The following is a 23,358-nucleotide window of genomic DNA, read 5'->3' as shown; positions in this document are numbered from 1 at the left end:
TTGATTCAGACCCTGTCAGTGTACCAGGTGGACATTGGGTTTGATCCAGACCCTGCCAGTGTACCAGGTGGACATTGGGTTTGATTCAGACCCTGCCAGTGTACCAGGTGGACATTGGGTTTGATTCAGACCCTGCCAGCATGGCCAGAAATGTATTCCAAGGTCAGTAACTTATAACCACAGAACCACTCCAGACCTTTCATGCATGACTAAAAACACCTAAGTATTAGATTTACTGCCATGGTCTAGTATGTCACCGCCTCAGACACCATTCATAATGCTGGCTTAGATACGAGTAAAACATGACACATTATTTCCTAACCATTCACAATGCTGGCTGAGGTACGAGTAAACATGACATATTATTTCCTAACCATTCACAATGCTGGCTGAGGTACGAGTAAAACATGACATATTATTTCCTAACCATTCACAATGCTGGCTGAGGTACGAGTAAAACATGACATATTATTTCCTAACCATTCACAGTGCTGGCTGAGGTACGAGTAAAACATGACACATTATTTCTTAATTGTAAAAAAATGTGTCCTTCAAACTGTTAGTCCATAATCATATTCAGCTACTTAGATGTCATGTATTGTCATGTTATGCTCATTATAAGAAGTCCTGAATGTATTGAAATGCCTGGAGGGGATGTGTTAATTCATAACCCTTCATTTATAACCCATCATTTATACCTGTTAGTTCATAACCCATAATTTATACCTGTTAATTCATAACCCATCATTTATACCTGTTAATTCATAACCCATAATTTATACCTGTTAGTTCATAACCCATCATTTATACCTGTTAATTCATAACCCATCATTTATACCTGTTAATTCATATCCCATCATTTATACCTGTTAGTTCATAACCCATCATTTATACCTGTTAATTCATAACCCATCATTTATACCTGTTAATTCATAACCCATCATTTATACCTGTTAATTCATAACCCATCATTTATACCTGTTAATTCATAACCCATCATTTATACCTGTTAATTCATAACCCATCATTTATACCTGTTAATTCATAACCCATCATTTATACCTGTTAATTCATAACCCATCATTTATACCTGTTAATTCAGGGGTGGTTCAGACAGGCTGGCACGCTCCCTGACCTTACTTGACAGGAACTAATGGGGATCCATAATAAACCCCAGGAAGAGTAGCTGCTGCCTTGACAGGAACTAATGGGGATCCATAATAAACCCCAGAAAGAGTAGCTGCTGCCTTGGCAGGAACTAATGGGGATCCACAATCAATACAAATACTTGGATCAATATATTTGTGTCTCTTTACTCTCGGATTCGAAAAAGCTAATTAGCATCAAAGTAGACGACATGCAAGACTACAAATCCCTGCAAGCTCCTGCATGTCATCTCTAGCCAACACCTTTCACAGAACAGTTCACTGAATTGTCCATTGAAATACATTTTGACAATTTAATCATTGCTACATTAAGGCCTGATTGGTGGAGTGCTGCAGAGATGGTTGTCCTTCTGGAAGGTTCTCCCATCTCCACAGAGGAACTCTGGAGCTCTGTCAGAGTGAACATCGGGTTCTTGTTCACCTCCCTGACCAAGACCCTTCTCCCACGATTTCTCAGTTTGGCCGGGCGGCCGGCTCTAGGAAAAGTCTTGGTGGTTCCAAACTTCTTCCATATAAGAATGATGGAGGCCACTGTGTTCTTGGGGACCTTCAATGCTGAAGACATTTTTTGGTACCCTTCCCCAGATCTGTGCCTCGACACAATCCTGTTTCAGAGCAATATGGACAATTCCTTTGACCTCAAGGCTCGGTTTTTGTTCTGACATGCACTGTCAACTGTGGGACCTTATATAGACAGTTGTGTGCCTTTCCTAATCATGTCTAATCAATTGAATTTACCACAAGTGGACTCCAATCAAGTTGTAGAAACATTTCAAGGAAGATCAATTGAATCAGGATGCATCTGAGCTCAATTTCGAGTCTCATAGCAAAGGGTCTGAATACTTAAGTAAATACATTTGTAAAAATGTTTTTAAAAAATGATTTTGTTTTCTCATTATGGGTTATTGTGATGTCATTATGGGGTATTGATTATTCAATTATAAAATTATTCAACTTTAGAATAAGGCTGTAATGTAACTAAATGTTTAAAAAGTGAAGGTGTCTGAATACTTAATGAATGCACTGTATACCCCTTGCAGTTTTGTACACAGTCATGTGATACGTGGTATAGAAGAGTCCAATCTTAGGAGAATACATGGGAGGCATTATACTGTGTGTCTGCAGGTGTCTCCACCCTCTGGTGGGATGGATCATGTCTACAGAGAAACCTAGATTCAAATACTTAGATTTGTGTGTATTGGGTATATGTCGTGAAATTGTTAGATATTACTTATTAGATATTACTGCACTGTCGGAGCTAGAAACACAAGCATTTTACTACACCCACAAAAACATCTGCTAAACACGTGTATGTGACCAATAAAATGTGATTTTGTTTTGAAATAAACGTCCTATTTATCAAAGATGCTTTTGTCTGGGGTCAAAATGACTCCAAAGGATTTGAATTTGTTAAAAGTCCATATTGATATAGAAACACTAAAACATGATTTAGATTTATTAAGAACAAGTTGATTGACAAAGTCATGAAAATGTGGTAGAATTGAATAAACCACAATTTGACTATGATAAAAGATATGCCTCTGGGGTCAAAATGATCCATGTCAGAAGTATGGTTCAATGCAAATATGTAGTGGGTGTAAAGTTTGTTTTAAATTCTCACTCATTAAACACGAATCAATCAACACATGCTTCTCTTTGAACGACTTAATATAATATTAAACTTTTCTGAAATAAATGAAAAATAAACGTTTGGTTCCTCAACTGCGTTGCCCTCCAGTCAGCAGATGGCGATGTGCGTCTTTTAGGTTCAGGCGATGCTGCCAGTGTGACGTATAATCTAGTGGACGGGACGCTCCTTCAACAACAACAGCTAGTCAGACACCTCGGTAGCTTTCTAGCAAACATAGCTACAACATTCACGCTCTTTACACTGTTTTGGTGTATATTAGTCGCGGTATATTAAACACACTTCTGTTGTATGTACTTGTTGGACCATTTAATTATATATTTACGTTGTTTGTCAGCTAGCTGGTTTGCTAAGTTAGCTTAGAACTAGGCTAGTCGCTAATGCTAGCTAGCTAACATCCCCGACCATGAGTTCACTAAGTTACTCTTCTCCTGTTAAAGAAGATGAGGTCTGCTGGACGGAGAAAGAAGTTCTAGTGAAAGAGGAGGAGGAAGAGAAAGATGTTACAATACAAAAACAAGTAGAGGGTGAAGCTGTTACAGTGAAAGAAGAAGAGGAAGCAGTTTTTGGAGTGAAAGAGGAGGAGGGGGAGATGACTGTCACATTGGAGGAAGAAGAGGAAGATGGAGATCTGTTTAACACCAGTAAGTACCGTCTCTGCAGTCGTTGAACCAATATGCAGTAAAGGGGTTCTACACTTTAATGTTGTTCTGTAGAAATGGCTGAAGCTACACTGTAACGTGTAGAACATCTAGAGTGGACCATCAACAACACGTTAACAATTGATCAAATGCATCCAATGACAATGCCTGAAATACTGTAGTCCTCAATATCTCCTATTAGATTAGCCCAATATGTTCTCTTAAAGGGGCAATCAGCAGTTGTTACATCCATTTAGGGACTTATACATTAATGATATGTACCCATCTGTTTCTTGAATAAATCACTTATAAATGCCTCATGAGATTAGTTCAACTGTTGTACCCCATCAGAACCCAAAATAGAAGCTTTTTTTACTCCAATGTTTGTCAGTAAATATTAACAAACACTGTATATCCTCAAAACATGGTTAAAACTATAATGTTGATATCATGGATGGTTACATTTCTCCAGCCCATCCCTCAGCTTTTTACCGAAACGGGCAGGGAGTACGCTTTGTTATTGTTTCTACTGCTGATTGCTGCCCCCGTTACTCCTCAAGGTCCAAGGACTGTATGTTATTTTCAGAGGTAGACTGGCTCTGGCAGCTGAAATAGTCAAATATTCCATCTAAATGCGAAACGATTCATAATTGCGATACGTTTCTTGAAACATAAATCGCTGTACTTTCATATCACATCAAAATAATTTCACATAATACTTTCATATCACATCAAAATAGGTAACCCGTCGCGACGCCCCAGACGGTAAACCAAAATAGTTTCTCGTCATTTCTCCTTCCTTCAGGCGTCTTTTTCTTCTTTGGACTTTATATGGTGGTTGGCAACCAACTTTAAGGTGCATTACCACCACCAACTGGACTGGAGTGTGGAACTCAGTTCATCTTTCAATCACCCACGTGGGTATATACCAAGACAGTCACGAAGAGGGCACAACAAAACCTTTTCCGCCTCGGGAGACTGAAAAGATTTGGCATGGGTCCCCAGATCCTCAAAAGGTAATACAGCTGCACCATCGAGAGCATCCTGACCGGTTGCATCACCGCCTGGTATGGCAACTGCTTGGCATCTGACCGTAAGGCGCTACAGAGGGTAGTGTGTACGGCCCAGTAGAGAGGAGAGCCCATACAATTGTCAGAGACTCCAGTCACCCAAGTTTTAAACTGTTTTCTCTGCTACCGCAGATCTGTGCCTCGACACAATCCTGTCTCGGAGCTCTACGGACAATTCCTTCGTCCTCATTGCTTGGTTTTTGCTCTGACATGCACTGTCAACTCTGGGACCTTATATAGACAGGTGTGTGCCTTCCTAAATCATGTCCAATCAATTGAATTTACCACAGGTGGATTCTGAACAAGTTGTAGATGCATTTCAAAGATGATTAATGGAAACAGGATGCACCCGAAGCGATTTCGAGTCTCATAGCAAAGGGTCTGAATACTTAAGTAAATAAGGTATTTCTGTTTTTTTACCTGTTTTCACTTTTTCATTATTGTGTGTGGATTAATGAGGATTCTATTTTTTAAATCCATTTTAAAATAAAGCTGTAACGTAACAAAATGTGTAAAAAGGGAAGGGGTGTGAACTTTCTGAATGAACTGTTTTATTTCATTTTTAAAAATGTAACCTTTATTTAACTCCCAATCACAGCCGGTTGTGACACAGCCTGGACTCGAGCACTGAGATACAGTGTCTTAGACCGCTGCGCCACTCAGGGCCCCCAAAATTATGTTCTAGTGCTGTCCCCACCTAAAATAAATCTTGGTCAACCAAGAGTCGTCTTTTCTTTCTACCAATCGATTGGTTGAAATGTTACGTGTATTTTTCCATATATAGACACACCCCATGTGTTTTAATAAAATCAACTCTATGTACTGAACTGGTCTGATGTTTTAAGCACGCTGCTTGATCAAATATTTAAGACACACAAATGACTGAAGGGAGCCAGAGATCAAGATAACCTAACCAGAAGGAGAGAAATTCTGCCGTTATGCTCCTGAAGTTTCCGTTAATGGGCTACAGTAAGCTCTGGACCATTACACCAGATAATCGCAGCTAGCTAGCTGCTACCGAGTGGCCCAGCCCCGAAGCTAGCCTTGAGCCAGGCCCATCTCCCGGCCTGCTCAGTGGACCCTATGATCACTCGGCTACACAACTGATGCCTCCCAGACTCTTCACCAAGACTACATCACCGGATTCCTGCCGTAAGCTCTGGACCTTTGCACCGGACGCACCGGAGTGGCTATAGTGGCTAATTCCCTTGTCCCAAAGCTAGCACCAGTTAGCTTCGAGCCAGGTGCATCTCCCGGGTAGCAAACAAAATTACTCCAGCTACAATACCTCTTTTGCCAATTGGCCTGGACCCTTTGTTGACACGGAGCCCCGCCGATCCATCACGTCTGGTCTGTCGATGCAATTCCGTCCGATGTGCACTCTACCAGCCTTTGCAAGATGTCGGTGATGCCCTTGTCCCGAAGCTAGCACCAGTTAGCCAAGAGCCAGGCACATGTCCCGGCTAGCGTAGTAATGACTACCTAACAGCTTCCCTGGTTCATATATTGCTGTTCACTGGACCCTATGATCACTTGGCTACATAGCTGATGCCTTCTGGACTGTTCATTAATCACTACTCCATTTTGTTTATCTGTTGGCCCAAGCCTCGAACTCAGGCCCTGTGTGTAGTTAACTGACCCTCTCTGCCCATTCATCGCCATTTTACCTGTTGTTGTTGTCTTAGCTGATTAACTGTTGTCTTACCCGTTGTTGTCTTAGCTAGCTCTCCCTATCAACACCTGTGATTGCTTTATGCCTTGCTTTATGTCTCTCTCTAATGTCAATATACCTTGTATACTGTTGTTTAGGGTAGTTATCATTGTTTTATTTTACTGCGGAGCCCCTAGTCCCACTCAACATGCCTCAGAGAACTCTTTTGTCCCACCTCCCACACATGCGGTGACCACACCTAGCATAATTGGTGCCTCCAGAGATGCAACCTCTCTTATCGTCACTCAATGCCTAGGTTTACCTCCATTGTACCCGCACCCTACCATACCCCTGTGTGTACATTATGCCTTGAATCTATCCTACCACGCCCAGAAATCGGCTCCTTTTATTCTCTGTTCCCAACGCACTAGAAGACCAGTTCTGATAGCCTTTAGCCTTACCCTCATCATTCTCCTCTGTTCCTAGGGTGATGTAGAGGTTAACCCAGGCCCTGTGTGTCTCCAGGCGCTCTCATTTGTTAACTTCTGTAACCGTAAAAGCCTTGGTTTCATGCATGTTAACATCAGAAGCCTCCTCCCTAAGTTTGTTTTATTCACTGCTTTAGCACACTCCGCCAACCCTGATGTCCTAGCCATGTCTGAATCCAGGCTTTGGAAGGCCACCAAAAATTCTGAATTTTCCGTTCCAAACTACAACATTATCCGTCAAGATAGAACTGCCAAAGGGGAAGGAGTTGCTATCTACTGCAGAGATGGCCTGCAAAGTTCTGTCATACTTTCCAGGTCCATGCCCAAACAGTTCGAGCTTCTAATTAAAAAAAATAATCTCTCCAGAAATAAGTCTCTCACTGTTGCCGCCTGTTACAGACCCCCCTCAGCTCCCAGCTGTGCCCTGGACACCATATGTGAATCGATTGCCCCCCATCTATCTTCAGAGTTTGTTCTGTTAGGTGACCTAAACTGGGATATGCTTAACACCCCGGCCGTCCTACAATCCAAGCTAGATTCCCTCAATTTCACACAAATTATCAAGGAACCCACCAGGTACAACCCTAAATCCGTAAACATTGGCACCCTCATAGATATTATCCTGACCAACTTGCCCTCCAAATACACCTCTGCTGTTTTCAATCAGAATCTCAGCGATCTCTGCCTCATTGCCTGCATCTGTTATGGGTTCGCGGTCGAACGACCACCCCTCATTACTGTAAAACGCTCCCTAAAACACTTCTACAAGCAGGACTTTCTAATCAACCTGGCCCGGGTCTCCTGGAAGGATATTGACCTCATCCCGTCAGTAGAGGATGCCTGGTTGTTCTTTAATTATAATGTCCTCACCACCTTAAATAAGCATGCCCCTTTCAAAAAAGGTTGAGACCTGACTGCCCTCAACCAGCACAAAAACATCCTGTGGCGTACTGCACTAACAGCTCCCCACCCCCCACAGTTACTTCCCCAAGCCTCCCCAGCATCTCCTTCTTCCATCTTCTCGAGATTCCTAAAGATTGGAACGCTTCCGCGGTCATCCCCCTCTTTAAAGGGGGTGACACTCTAGACCCAAACTGTTACAGACCTATATCCATCCTGCCCTGCCTTTCTAAAGTCTGAAAGTCAAGTTAACAAACAGATCACTGACCATTTTGAATCCCACCGTACCTTCTACGCTGTGCAATCCAGTTTCCAAGCTGGTCACAGGTACACCTCAGCCACGCTCAAGGTACTAAACGATATCATAACCGCCATCGATAAAAGACAGTACTGTGCAGCCGTCTTCATCAACCTGGCCAAGGCTTTCGACTCTGTCAATCACTGTATTCTTATCGGCAGACTCAATAGCCTTGGTTTCTCAAATGACTGACTCGCCTGGTTCACCAACTACTTCTCAGACAGAGTTCAGTGTGTCAAATCGGAGGGCCTGTAGTCCGGACCTTTGGCAGTCTCTGTGGGGGTACCACAGGGTTCAATTCTCACACCGACTCTTTTCTCTGTAAATACCAACGATGTTGCTCTTGCTGCGGGTGATTCCTTGATCCACCTCTACGCAGACGACACCATTTTGTATACATCTGGCCCTTGTTTGGACACTGTGTTAACTAACCTCCAAACGAGCATCAATGCCATACAACTCTCCATCCGTGGCCTCCAACTGCTCTTAAACGCTAGTAAAACTAACTAAATGTATGCTCTTCAATCGATCGCTGCCCGCACCCGCCCGTCCAGCATCACTGCTCTGGACGGTTCTAACTTAGAATATGTGGACAACTATAAATACCTAGGTGTCTGACTAGACTGTAAACTCTCCTTCCAGACTAATATTAAGCATTTCCAATCCAATATTAAATCTTGAATCGGCTTCCTATTTCGCATCAAAGCTACCTTCAGTCACGCTGCCGAACATACCCTCGTAAAACTGACTATCCTACCGATCCTTGACTTCGGTGATGTCATTTTCAAAATAGCCTCCAACACTCTACTCAGCAAACTGGATGCAGTCTATCACAGTGCCATCCGTTTTGTCACCAAAGCCCCATGTACCACCCACCACTAGGACCTGTATGCTCTCGTTGGCTGGCCCTCGCTACATATTCGTCACCAAACCAACTGGCTCCAGGTCATCTGTAAGTCTTTGCTAGGCCGCCTTCACTCAGCTCACTGGTCACCATAGCAACACCCACCCATAGCACGCGCTCCAGGAGGTATATCTCACTGGTCATCCCCAAAGCCAACACCTACTTTGGCCGCATTTCCTTCCAGTTCTCTGCTGCCAGTGACTGGAACGAATTGCAAAAATCGCTGAAGTTGGAGACTTATATCTCCCTCACTAACTTTAAGCATCAGCTGTCTGAGCAGCTTACCGATCGCTGCAGCTGTACACAGCCCATCTGTAAATAGCCCATCCAACTACCTACCTCATCCCCACGTTTTTATTAACTTTTTTTGCTCTTTTGCCCCCCAGTATTTCTACTTGAACGTCTATCACTCCAGTGTTAAATTGTAATTACTTCGCTACTATGGCCTATTTATTGCCTTACCTCCATACTCCATTTGCACACACTATATATAGATTTTTCTGTTGTGTTATTGACTGTACTTTTGTTTGTCCCACGTGTAACTCTGTGTTGTTTTTGTCGCACTGCTTTGCTTTATCTTGGCCAGGTTGCAGTTGAGAACTACCTGGTTAAATAAAGGTGAATATATATATATATTTTTTTTAATCTTAGCTTTATTGACAACACTCAAATGGATACTGTCATTAACTCAGTTGTTCAATAATTACACATAATTCTTAATACTGTAGCTGTTTAGTTCCAGTCACATGTTCAACTATCATCAGCTGATCCAGGAAATCATTTTCTGAATGACAGTCAAATGACAAACATCACGACATGCAACAACAACCAAAGTGCTTCTTCATTCATTACTCTGGTAAAGACAGTTATGCTGTGCTCCACGTTGGATCCAACATCCCTAAGAAATGTATGTTTACAATGTGTTATTGTCTGCTTGATTTACTGTAGGGTCTTGTTAGTCTGTTTGGACACAGAGATACTTAGCTCATAATGTGTAGAGAACTGTTCATTGATGGATAGGCTATTGTACAACACACAGAGCTATTTTCCTATATTTGTTGTTAAGTGAAGTTATGGGTCCTACAGTAGGTCTATGTTATTGTTAGGTGAAGTTATGGGCCAATTTGGCAAACAGTGTACAAACCCTCATTGTCAGGCTGATGAAAAAGCCAAAGAGTTAAAGTGTTTTTTAAGTACAAAGAGGTTGATTTGCAATGATGACACAAACATTATATTAAGCAGGACATTCAAACAAGCCTTACAATTATAATCCAAAGTAGTGTGAAATGCACTCATAAGCAACCTGGAAATGGAGGTTACTCCCCTGAGCAAAAATCTTTTCTCACCAGCAAACACAGAAAGGGGCTACAATCTTAGATGTTACTACTAATGTGAAAACAAGACAAAATATGACTATTGTTGCTCATTTTAAGACAAATGTCAAATAATCATTACATTCATTACAGACGTCAATTGTTGTACAACATCATGGCTATACTGTTGGCATCACCTTTTACAGTGGATTTCTGCTGTTGTGGGCCTTTAACCATCTGTATGACTTTGTTGTTCACACAGGAGAGAGACGTGACTATCGTGGATCCTCTGGGGAGCCTCAACCACCTCATAATGCTGAGGAGGCAGAGAAGAGTCTCTCTAGATCAGAACTCCTCAAGAAACACCAGCAGAGACCCACAGGGAAGATAATTCACCGCTCTGACTGTGGGAAGAGATTCACCTCATCAGCAGGCATTAAAATTCATCAGAGAAGCCACACAGTAGAGAAACCTTATTGCTGTACTCAATGTGGGAAGAGTTTTGATAAATCTAGCCATCTGAAGATGCACCAAAGAACACACACAGGAGAGAAACCTTATAGCTGTGATCAATGTGGGAAGAGTTTTACTCAGCTAAGCCACCTGATATCACACCAGAGAATACACACAGGAGAGAAACCTTATAGCTGTGATCAATGTGGGAAGAGTTTTACTCACCAAAGCAGCCTGATATCGCACAAGAGAATACACACAGGAGAGAAACCTTTTAGCTGTGATGAATGTGGGAAGAGTTTTACAAAGTCGAACAATCTGACTCTTCACCAGAGAACACACACAGGAGAGAAATCTTATAGCTGTGATCAATGTGGGAAGCGTTTAACTCATTCAACCAGCCTGATATTACACCAGAGAACACACACAGGAGAGAAACCTTATATCTGTGATCAATGTGGGAAGAGTTTTACTCAGCTCAGCAGCCTGACATCACACCAGAGAACACACACAGGAGAGAAACCATATAGCTGTGATGAATGTGGGAAGAGTTTTACTAGGTCGAGCAGTGTGACTCTTCACCAGAGAACACACACAGGAGAGAAACCCTATAGCTGTACTCAATGTGGGAAGTTTTTTTTTACATCTAGCCATCTGAAGATACACCAGAGAATACACACAGGAGAGAAACCCTATAGCTGTACTCAATGTAGGAAGTTTTTTTTTACATCTAGCCATCTGAAGATACACCAGAGAAGACACAGAGGAGAGAAATCTTATAGCTGTACTCAATGTGGGACGAGTTTTGTTCAATCTGGCGAACTGAAGAAACACCAGAGAACACACACAGGAGAGAAATCTCATGGCTGTGACCAGAGATAATCTGATAAAAGATCTCTGATCAAATATCAGAAAATACATGAAGGACTTGTTTCATGATATCAATGAAATAATGTCACAATGTAGAATGTTTTAACATTGTAGAAGGAGTATTTTAATGATGTCACAATGTAGAATGTTTTAACATTGTAGAAGGAGTATTTTAATGATGTCACAATGTAGAACCCTAAACATTTGTCCCCTGTTCTATTGATTTCAACATGATATGGATATTAGCCTCAGGAGGAGGAAAAATTGATGAATGATGACAAATAAGTGTTGCTTCCTTTGTTTAGCGACCCCTACATTTAAATTCATCACTCCCAAATGTAGCTGACTGACTTCTGCAGGTCTGTCAAAACTGTCATGTTTTATTATTCCATCACCATTAAGTTAATTATTGCCAAATCAAAATTAACAAAGGGGTGTACATTTGGTTTTGATATTTCATATTTACAATTCATGTAACATTTAGTGATCATAATTATTTATGCAACCAACTGACAATTTTCAGGTACAATTATATTGACATTGTTGCCCTGCTTTTATAATATCAGGGTTTATTTTCAGATGTGCCAATCCAAATGTACTAGAGCATGACATTGGGGACTGGGCCCCATTCCAACAACATGCCTATCTAGTGAACCCTGAAAAGAGAAAGAAGCTCTGCAGTGAGGTGGAAAGTTACTATGGATATTGCAGGAGTTTCCTCTTGAAATCAGGCATGTCTGTGGTAAGGACAACTTGGTTTCTGATTGTCTCAAGGGTGGGCAGTCAAAAAGATGTGTTTTGTGTTTAGCCAGTGCGTTACCATGGATCACAATTTATTTTGACTGCATGTTTTTCTGTATTGGAGATGGGTTTTGTTTGGGCTCATTCCAAGGGGACGAGAGTTCTAGAATCTAGTGAGTTTTTCAAAAATTAAGATTGTAGAAAAATATATATTTAGAAATTTGTTTTTTCCTGTTTTTAATTATTGACAGCCAGTAGACACCATGTTTATATTGTAGAAGGTGAAGCATTGTAGTTGATTATAATGTGAAATGGAAGTTGTTTTCTGTTGGTGGTGAGCAAACTTGTCCAAAAAAAATCTAGGATATATTTGTTGTCTTAAGGGGGAAGGTGTTACAGGCTTTGGTTTTTCCATTTATGTTTTGAGGTTGGACTTTAGACATTTACGTCATTTAGCAGACGCTCTTATCCTGAGCGACTTACAAATTGGTGCATTCACCTTATGATATCCAGTGGAACAACCAGCACGTCTAGCTTCTTAGCACGTCTAGCTCCTTAGCACGTCTAGCTCCTCCTTAGCCCGTCTAGCTCGTTAGCACGTCCAGCTCGTTAGCTCGTTAGCACGTCTAGCTCGTTAGCACGTCTAGCTCGTTAGCACGTCTAGCTCGTTAGCACGTCTAGCTCGTTAGCCCGTCTAGCTCGTTAGCACGTCTAGCTCGTTAGCCCGTCTAGCTCGTTAGCACGTCTATCTCGTTAGCACGTGTAGCCCGTCTAGCTCGTTAGCACGTAGGACGCACTGATTGGTGTCACCTCATTAGTCAGTATGTGTTACACCTGTGCTGGCTTGTCCATCTCGTTAGTGGGAAGGTGTTTCACCTGAGCTGGTCCAGGTTCTATTTAAGAGTGTCTGGCCCAGTGCTCCAGTTGTCTTGATACATGTGGAGAGTCAACACCTTTAGTTGCTCCACCTTTTTGGTTTGCTTCCTGTCTTTAAGTTTGGTGTGGGTTTTTCTTTTGTTTTCCTCTTCTTGGGCAGATTTAGTGGGTCTCATGGTGGGTGTCTTTTAGGTCCCAGTTGTTGTTACTAGTCAACTTTCAGTGGACACCCCCATAGTGTCTTTCAGAGCCCCTCCTAAAAAACAAGCCTTTATTTTGGGTTGGTTGTTGCATCCAATTAATATTTTAATCAATGGCATTTCCTTAGTCTTTCAGTTGTTAATCTTCTGTTTGTTGTGGGTTTTTTTTATGTTTCATGATGTTTCTATATGATAACAATACAGTAATATATTTAATATGATGTACAATATTCCATGATGTTTCTATATGATAACAATACAGTAATATATTTAATATGATGTACAATATTCCATGATGTTTCTATATGATAACAATACAGTAATATATTTAATATGATGTACAATATTCCATGATGTTTCTATATGATAACAATACAGTAATATATTTAATATGATGTACAATATTCCATGATGTTTCTATATGATAACAATACAGTAATATATTTAATATGATGTACAATATTCCATGATGTTTCTATATGATAACAATACAGTAATATATTTAATATGACATATACAATTTTTTAACAGTTTCACTAATTCATTTTAATTAACTTAATCATTATGATTCAACGTCTCACCTCATACTGTATTGGAGCAGCAGCAGCTGACTGCCCGGTTCAACATCAGTTCACCGTCTCACCTCATACTGTATTGGAGCAGCAGCAGCTGACTGCCCGGTTCAACATCAGTTCACCGTCTCACCTCATACTGTATTGGAGCAGCAGCAGCTGACTGCCCGGTTCAACATCAGTTCACCGTCTCACCTCATACTGTATTGGAGCAGCAGCAGCTGACTGCCCGGTTCAACATCAGTTCACCGTCTCACCTCATACTGTATTGGAGCAGCAGCAGCTGACTGCCCGGTTCAACATCAGTTCACCGTCTCACCTCATACTGTATTGGAGCAGCAGCAGCTGACTGCCCAGTTCAACATCAGTTCACCGTCTCACCTCATACTGTATTCGTTAACTAACTGACTATTTAACTTTGATGGGGAGAACATCCACACCCTAGAGGACGTCACCATGGGACTTGGGGCTCTGCTACGGCTGGATTTTTATTTTCTCTTAAATGTCAGAAAAACACTTATGTTGTTAAGTGACTGAGTTCTGGGGATCAGAGGAGTTGGGGTGAAGTTACCTGGGCCGGTCATAAAGATGGAGAACTTCCTAACATAACTAAGTGGATACGATATACACACTAAAGCTGAAACATCTGTATTTAGCATCAAGTCTACAATGTTGTTAGTTTACCTATGAATCATTTTTTATGTTTTTATTGTACATCCTTATTTTGTAACTGTCATGAAAAGCAGTATACAAAGTAAATGTATTATTTATTATAGTCTGACATGTCTGCAGAAATGTTGCAATTTTGTAATGTGTTTTGTTTGGTAAATTGTTTTGTAAATATTAATTCACATTTGTGGTGCAACTAAATAAACAATGAATTATTTAAATCAATACTGTCAATATTGTTAGACGGGCTAACGAGCTAGACGTGCTAACGAGCTAGACGTGCTAACGAGCTAGACGTGCTAACGAGCTAGACGGGCTAACGAGCTAGACGGGCTAACGAGCTATACCTGCTAACGAGCTAGACGGGCTGGACGTGCTAACGAGCTAGACGTGCTAACGAGCTAGACGCGCTAACGAGCTAGACGTGCTAACGAGCTAGACGGGCTAACGAGCTAGACGGGCTAACGAGCTAGACGGGCTAGACGTGCTAACGAGCTAGACGGGCTAACGAGCTAGACGTGCTAACGAGCTAGACGTGCTAGACGGGCTAACGAGCTAGACGTGCTAACGAGCTAGATGGGCTAACGGGCTAGACGGGCTAACGAGCTAGACGGGCTAACGAGCTAGACGGGCTAACGGGCTAAAGTCCAAACTCAAAACATAAATGGAAAAAACAAAGACAGTAACACCGTAAGAGAATTTTTGTTGGACAAGTTTGCTCACCACCAACAGAAAGCTTCGATTTGACATTATAATCAACTACAATGCTTCACCTCCTACAATATAAACATGGTGTCTACTGACTGTCAACAATTAAAAACAGAAAAAAACATATTTCTAAATATATATTTTTCTACAACCTTATTTTTTTTTAAACTCACTAGCTTCTAGAACTCTCATCACCCCAATCAGGAACCAAGTCGTCCAAAAAAGGAAAACACAAAACTTTTTGACTGCCCACCCTTGAGACAATCAGAAACCAAGTTGTCCTTACCACAGACATGTCTGATTTCAAGAGGAAACTCCTGCAATATCCGTAGTAACTTTCCACCTCACTGCGGAGCTTCTCTCTATTTTCAGGTTCACTAGATAGGCATGTTGTTGGATCGGGGCCCAGTCCCCAATGTCATGCTCTAGTACATTTGGTTTGACACATCTGAGAATGAACCCTGATATTCTAATAGCAGGGCAACAATGTCAATATAATTATACCCAAAAATTGTCAGTTGGTTGCATAAATAAATATTTGGTTGCATAGTCCTTTTTTCAAAGTATTTTCAATTACATTTTTCTAGGTGGGATAGCCCCAATGTCAAAACACAGTTTTAACATGTACAAATCAATAACCAATATGCAGAAACAGTTTGTGATAAATTGAAAACCTAAACATAACATGTGCTATATACACAAACATCTGCCACATTAATCATATTACTTTTTAAGCACAAGCACCAAAAACGCTGTTGTTTTGACAAGTAGCAATAAATCACTGATATCAATAAGGGGGGAAATCAGGTTGTACGTGATGTTGAAACTAACACAACTAAAAAACACATGGAAATGGGAGATATATTTATTACATATTACACAACTCTTTAAATGTAGGGGTCCCTAAACAAAGGAACGCAACACTTATTTGTCATCACTCATCGCTAAAATCATTTGTGTGACAGGAGGGAGATGAGGTTGCACATCCTATTAAAACTAACAGCTCAAAAACCACACGGAATCTGGGAATAATGTGTACATCCCTGGTAAGAGGACAACTTGTAGAAAACAGCCAGATACATTTTGATTCAAGTGGGTCACCAACATGGTGTAACACAGCTCTTTTTGTTAAATCTCATAAATAGCCAACGTGTTATTAAGTGTAACACAACTCAACACAACTTTCAATTCAGAGCCTGGGTTTTTCCCCTGATGCTAATATCCATATCATTTTGAAATCAATTGATAAAGAGGCAAACATTTTGGCTTCTACATTGTGACATTATTAAAATACTCCAACTACAATGTTAAAACATTCTACATTTTGACATTAATTCATTGATATCATGAAACAACTCCTTCATGTATTTTCTGATATTTGATCTGAGATCTTTTATATGATTCTCTCTCTGGTCACAGCTAAGAGGTTTCTCTCCTGTGTGTGTTCTCTGGTGTTGTACCAGGCTGTTTGACTGAGTAAAACTCTTCCCACATCGATTAGAGCTATACGATTTCTATTCTGTGTGTATTCTCTGGTGTACTGTCAGAAGGCTAGATGTAACAAAATTCTTCCCACATTGAACACAGCTATAAGGTTTCTCTCCTGTGTGTGTTCTCTGGTGTACTGTCAGATCACCAGATTGAACATAACTCTTCCCACATTGAGTACAGCAAAAAGGTCTCTCTCCTGTGTGTGTTCTCAGGTGTATCTTCAGCTGGCTAGATTGAACAAAACTCTTCCCACATTGATCACAGCTATAGGGTTGTGTGTTCTCTGGTGTGATATCAGGTTGCTTAGCTGAGTAAAACTCTTCCCACATTGAGTACAGCTAAAAGATTTCTCTCCTGTATGTATTCTCTGGTGTAGAGTCAGATTTCTAAATGCAGTAAAACTCTTCCCACATTCATCACAGCTATACAGTTTCTCTCCTGTGTGTGTTCTCTGGTGTGATATCAGGATGCCTAGCTGAGTAAAACTCTTCCCATATTGAGTACAGCTATAAGATTTCTCACCTGTGTGTGTTCTCTGGTGTGATATCAGGCTGCATAGCCGAGTAAAACTCTTCCCACATTGATCACAGCTATATGGTTTCTCTCCTGTGTGTATTCTCTGGTGTGATATCAGGCTGGTTGAATGACCAAAACTCTTCCCACATTGATCACAGCTAAAAGGTTTCTCTCCTGTGTGTGTTCTCTGGTGTGTCTTCAGATGGCTATATTGAACAAAACTCTTCCCACATTGATCACAGCCAAAAGGTTTCTCTCCTGTGTGTGTTCTCTGATGAATTTTAATGCCTGATGAGGTGAATCTCTTCCCACAGTCAGAGCAGCAGTGAGTTATCTTCCCTGTGGGTCTCTGCAGGTGTTTCTTGAGGTGTTCTGATCTGGAGAGACTCTTCTCTGCCTTGTCAGCATCACGAGGTTGTTGAGGCTCCCCAGAGGATCTACGATAGTCCCATATCTCTCCTGTGTGAACAACAAAGTCAGACAGATGGTTAAAGGCCCACAACAGCGGAAATCCACTGTAAAAGGGGATGCCAACAGCGTAGCCATGATGTTGTACAACAATTGACGTCTAATGAATGTTCAAATTATTTGACAATTGTCTTAAAATGACCAACAATAGTCATATTTTGTCTTGTTTTCACATTATTAGTAACATCGATGATTGCAGGCTAGAAATAAGTTAAAGTTGTTGAAATCCTAAGCAGTGTGGCAGACGACTTTTGGTCTCCAATATTGGCCCCTTTCTGTGTTTGCTAAAATTGCGGCACGAGGGCGATTTGGTTGCAGAAACTCCTCTCTGCTAATGAGGAAACCACTAGTTATGGATGTAGTGTATCTGGTAATGAGGAAACCACTAGTTATGGATGTAGTATATCTGCTAATGAGGAAACCACTAGTTATGGATGTAGTATATCTGGTAATGAGGAAACCACTAGTTATGGATGTAGTATATCTGGTAATGAGGAAACCACTAGTTATGGATGTAGTATATCTGGTAATGAGGAAACCACAAGTTATGGATGTAGTATATCTGGTAATGAGGAAACCACTAGTTATGGATGTAGTATATCTGGTAATGAGGAAACCACTAGTTATGGATGTAGTATATCTGGTAATGAGGAAACCACTAGTTATGGATGTAGTATATCTGGTAATGAGGAAACCACTAGTTATGGATGTAGTATATCTGCTAATGAGGAAACCACTAGTTATAGATGTAGTATATCTGCATGGAGCAAAAATGGTGAGCAAAGATTTTAGATTTTCACAATGTATTCTGAATATCACAGCACAAGATCAGGAGTGCTACTCAAGGAAACTCACATTAAGCTCTGTGTCTACTCACTAATTCAGCACCGTGGGGAAAACTCAGGGGAGTTCTCATAGGCTGACAGCAAAAATAGCCTCCATTTCCAGGTTGCCTATGACTTCATTTCACACTACTTTGGATTATAATTGTAAGGCTCGCTTGAATCACCTGCTTAATATGTTTGTGTTATTGTCGCAAATCAACTGCTTTATACTTAAAAAACACCTCAACCAATAAAATGCTCTTTGGCTAGCTTTAACATCAGCCTGACAATGAGGGTTTGTACACCAAGTGTATGCCAAATTGGCCCATAACTTCACCTAACAACACAGACCTACTGTAGGACCCATAACTTCACCTAACAATAACATAGACCTACTGTAGGACCCATAACTTCACCTGACAACAACATAGACCTACTGTAGGACCCATAACTTCACCTAACAACAACATATACCTACTGTAGGACCCATCACTTCACCTAACAACAACACAGACCTACTGTAGGACCCATAACTTCACCTAACAATAACATAGACCTACTGTAGGACCCATAACTTCACCTAACAACAACATAGACCTACTGTAGGACCCATAACTTCCCCTAATAACAACATAGACCTACTGTAGGACCCATAACTTCACCTAACAACAACATAGACCTACTGTAGGACCCATAACTTCCCCTAATAACAACATAGACCTACTGTAGGACCCATAACTTCACCTAACAACAACATAGACCTACTGTAGGACCCATAACTTCACCTAACAACAACACAGACCTACTGTAGGACCCATAACTTCACCTAACAATAACACAGACCTACTGTAGGACCCATAACTTCACCTAACAACATAGACCTACTGTAGGACCCATAACTTCACCTAACAACAACACAGACCTACTGTAGGACCCATAACTTCACCTAACAATAACATAGACCTACTGTAGGACCCATAACCTCACCTAACAATAACATAGACCTACTGTAGGACCCATAACTTTATCTAACAACAACATATACCTACTGTAGGACCCATAACTTCACCTAACAACAACACAGACCTACTGTAGGACCCATAACTTCACCTAACAATAACATAGACCTACTGTAGGACTCATAACTTTATCTAACAACAACATAGACCTACTGTAGGACCCATAACTTCACCTAACAATAACACAGACCTACTGTAGGACCCATAACTTCACCTAACAACATATACCTACTGTAGGACCCATAACTTCACCTAACAACATAGACCTACTGTAGGACCCATAACTTCACCTAACAACAACACAGACCTACTGTAGGACCCATAACTTCACCTAACAATAACATAGACCTACTGTAGGACCCATAACTTCACCTAACAATAACATAGACCTACTGTAGGACCCATAACTTTATCTAACAACAACATATACCTACTGTAGGACCCATAACTTCACCTAACAACAACACAGACCTACTGTAGGACCCATAACTTCACCTAACAATAACATAGACCTACTGTAGGACCCATAACTTTACCTAACAATAACATAGACCTACTGTAGGACCCATAACTTTATCTAACAACAACATAGACCTACTGTAGGACCCATAACTTCACCTAACAATAACACAGACCTACTGTAGGACCCATAACTTCATCTAACAACAACACAGACGTAGGACTATAAATCATTTAATATTTCAGGTGAAACATGGAAACTAAAATGTCTTTGTTATGACATTTCATAACCTGATCACCAGATAATTTTGTGAATAATCCCACTAGGCTACTCTGTGATGTGTTGTCATTCTAAATGTCCTGAATAAAGGAAAAAGCTCTGTGTGTTGTACAATAGCCTATCCATCAAGGAACAGTTCTCTACACATTATGAGATAAGTCTCTCTGTTTCCAAACAGACTAACGAGACCCTACTGTAAATCAAGCAGACAATAACACATTATAAACATCAATTTGTTAGGGATGTTGGATCCAACGTGGAGCACGGCATAACTGTCTTTACCAGAGTAATGAATGAAGAAGCACTTTGATTGTTGTTGCATATCGTGATGTTTGTCATTCAGAAAATGATTTCCTGGATCAGCTGATGATAGTTGAACATGTGACTGTAACTAAACATCTACAGTATTAAGTATTATGTGTAATTATTGAAGAACCGCATTAATGACCATTTGGGTGACTCTTGGTTAGAACCACTGGATTTAGCAAACTGAAATGATTTAGGATTTATTTATTTTCCTTCAGGGAACAGTAATTATAGTCATTAAGTTACATTCCCTTTCAGTCAGTCAACTTCAGTACAACATACTATGGGACAATACAATCATTCCCCAACTGACCCAAACAGATACTAAATGAAACGGCCCCTGGCAGACCACCCAGACCTGACCCCTTCAAGACGCGTCAGTTTTGTCAATTTATTCTTATATAGCTTGGATTTATTCCTTAAATGTAATACCGCTCTTCACCGACCCAGGAAGGTGTTGTACCTCGTTTCCCTCCTTCAGGGAACAGTAATTATAGTCATAAAGTTACACTCCCTTTCAGTCGGTCAACTTCGGGACAACATACTATGGGGAAATACAATCATTCCCCATGCCGACCCAAACGGATACTAAATGAAACGGCCCCTGGCAGACCACCCAGACCTGACCCCGCAAGATTGTTGTCAATTTATTAATTGTCTTTTGTTTGAAACACTCCTGTCAATGTTGAGTAAAGACACACACCTAATTAAGTATATAGAAGTAGGACTAGTCTACCTGGTTACACATATAGAAGTAGGACTAGTCTACCTGGCCTGTGTGCAAATGTAGGCCTATAAATGTGCCCATTTGGGGATGTCTGATAGTATTTCTGATTGTCTTAACGCACCACCACTAATGAGTTGGAGCTTCTCAAAGTAATTTTGTCTTCATTTTCAAACAACACGTAAACAAAGTCTAATCAAAATCATTTGCCGATGACAATAGTTCCTCAAAGTATTTTAGTAAAATATTTCCAGCTCTCGTCCTTTCGATAACCACTCAGCATAAAAAGGGAAACATGTAATTCTCTGATCCTGTGGAAATGTCATAAAATACCTGATTACTTCTTATCCTTTGCACAAATAGCCTACAGCTGTGTCTGTCCAGAACTCACTGGAGCAGGAAACTGAGGGTGTAGAATATTTTATACAATGTTGCAAGCTTGCTATCCGAGTTTCACTGACCCAGTTGATAGTTGATATAATGTTTCAGGTTTGTTGTAGACAGGCCATGTGCAGCCAAAGTGATTTCTAGGATATTTATTTTTATCACAATATTTTCTGCCTGCAGAATGCAGGTCAGGTCATGTTGACGACTGACGACTGGCTCCCTCTAGGTCAGGTCATGTTGACGACTGGCTCCCTCTAGGTCAGGTCATGTTGACGACTGGCTCCCTCTAGGTCAGGTGATGTTGACGACTGGCTCCCTCTAGGTCAGGTCATGTTGACGACTGGCTCCCTCTAGGTCAGGTCATGTTGACGACTGGCTCCCTCTAGGTCAGGTCATGTTGACGACTGGCTCCCTCTGGGTCAGGTCATGTTGACGACTGGCTCCCTCTAGGTCAGGTCATGTTGACGACTGGCTCCCTCTAGGTCAGGTCATGTTGACGACTGGCTCCCTCTAGGTCAGGTCATGTTGACGACTGGCTCCCTCTGGTCAGGTCATGTTGACGACTGGCTCCCTCTGGTCAGGTCATGTTGACGACTGGCTCCCTCTAGGTCAGGTCATGTTGACGACTGGCTCCCTCTAGGTCAGGTTACGTTGACGACTGGCTCCCTCCCTCTGGTCAGGTTATAGTGACGACTGGCTCCCTCGTCATTTGTGTGTCTTATTTATTTAATCAAACAGCGTGCTTAAAGCATCAGACAAGTTCAGTACATATAGTTGATTTTATAGAAACACATGGGGCGAATGGTAGAAAGAACAGATGACTCTTGGTTGACCAAGATGTATTTTAGTTGGGGACAGCACTAGAACATGATTTTGGGGCTCCAGAGTGGCACAGCGGTCTGCATCTCAGTGCTTGAGGCGTCACTACAGACACCCTGGTTCAAATTCAGGCTGTATCAAAACCGGCCGTGATTGAGAGTCCCACAGGGCGGCGCACAACTGGCCCAGCGTCGTCAGTCATTGTAAATAAGAATTTGTTCTTAACTGACTTGCCTAGTTCAATAAAGGTTACGTTTAAATAAATAAATAAAATAGTGTTTCATGACAAACCATTTTTTACAAATCCGTCAAGGCACCAACTTTGAGAAGGGTTTAAAACAAAGGTTTCAAACCAATTCATGAATGTAATTAAATCTAGGTATGTCTTGCCTTTAATGTAATGGCATGAAAAAAAATTGGCTGAATATTATACAATGACTTATCAACAGCTGTAACAATTTGCCTCCACAGGAAATCTACACTGGCAGTTATAGAATATACTATATAGCCTAGAAACCTGGTTAAACTATCATTATGACATCATGGATGAATTCTAGAATATACTATATAGCCTAGAAACCTGGTTAAACTATCATTATGACATCATGGATGAATTCTAGAATATACTATATAGCCTAGAAACCTGGTTAAACTATCATTATGACATCATGGATGAATTCTAGAATATACTATATAGCCTAGAAAACCTGGTTAAACTATCATTATGACATCATGGATGAATTCTAGAATATACTATATAGCCTAGAAACCTGGTTAAACTATCATTATGACCTCATGGATGAATTCTAGAATATACTATATATCCTAGAAACCTGGTTAAACTATCATTATGACATCATGGATGGCCAGTCCTTGTATTCATAGTGTAGTGAATTC

At 40.9% G+C, this 23,358-nt stretch overlaps 1 protein-coding gene across 1 annotated transcript; it reads left to right on the top strand.

The window, feature by feature from the left end:
- Positions 1-10,526: 10,526 nt before the first annotated feature.
- LOC115148411 (zinc finger protein 436-like) lies at positions 10,527-11,204 on the top strand (the record flags this gene model as incomplete). Its single annotated transcript, XM_029690293.1, has 1 exon — positions 10,527-11,204. A coding segment is annotated over one exon (678 nt), but the record flags the coding sequence as incomplete, so codon positions are not given.
- Between the last annotated feature and the right edge of the window lie 12,154 nt (positions 11,205-23,358).

The sequence above is a fragment of the Salmo trutta genome, chromosome 15 (assembly GCF_901001165.1).
Source record: "Salmo trutta chromosome 15, fSalTru1.1, whole genome shotgun sequence".
Classification (NCBI taxonomy): Eukaryota; Metazoa; Chordata; class Actinopteri; order Salmoniformes; family Salmonidae; genus Salmo; species Salmo trutta.
Note: the sequence above shows the minus strand (reverse complement) of the source record. Positions and strands in the feature narration are given on the sequence as shown.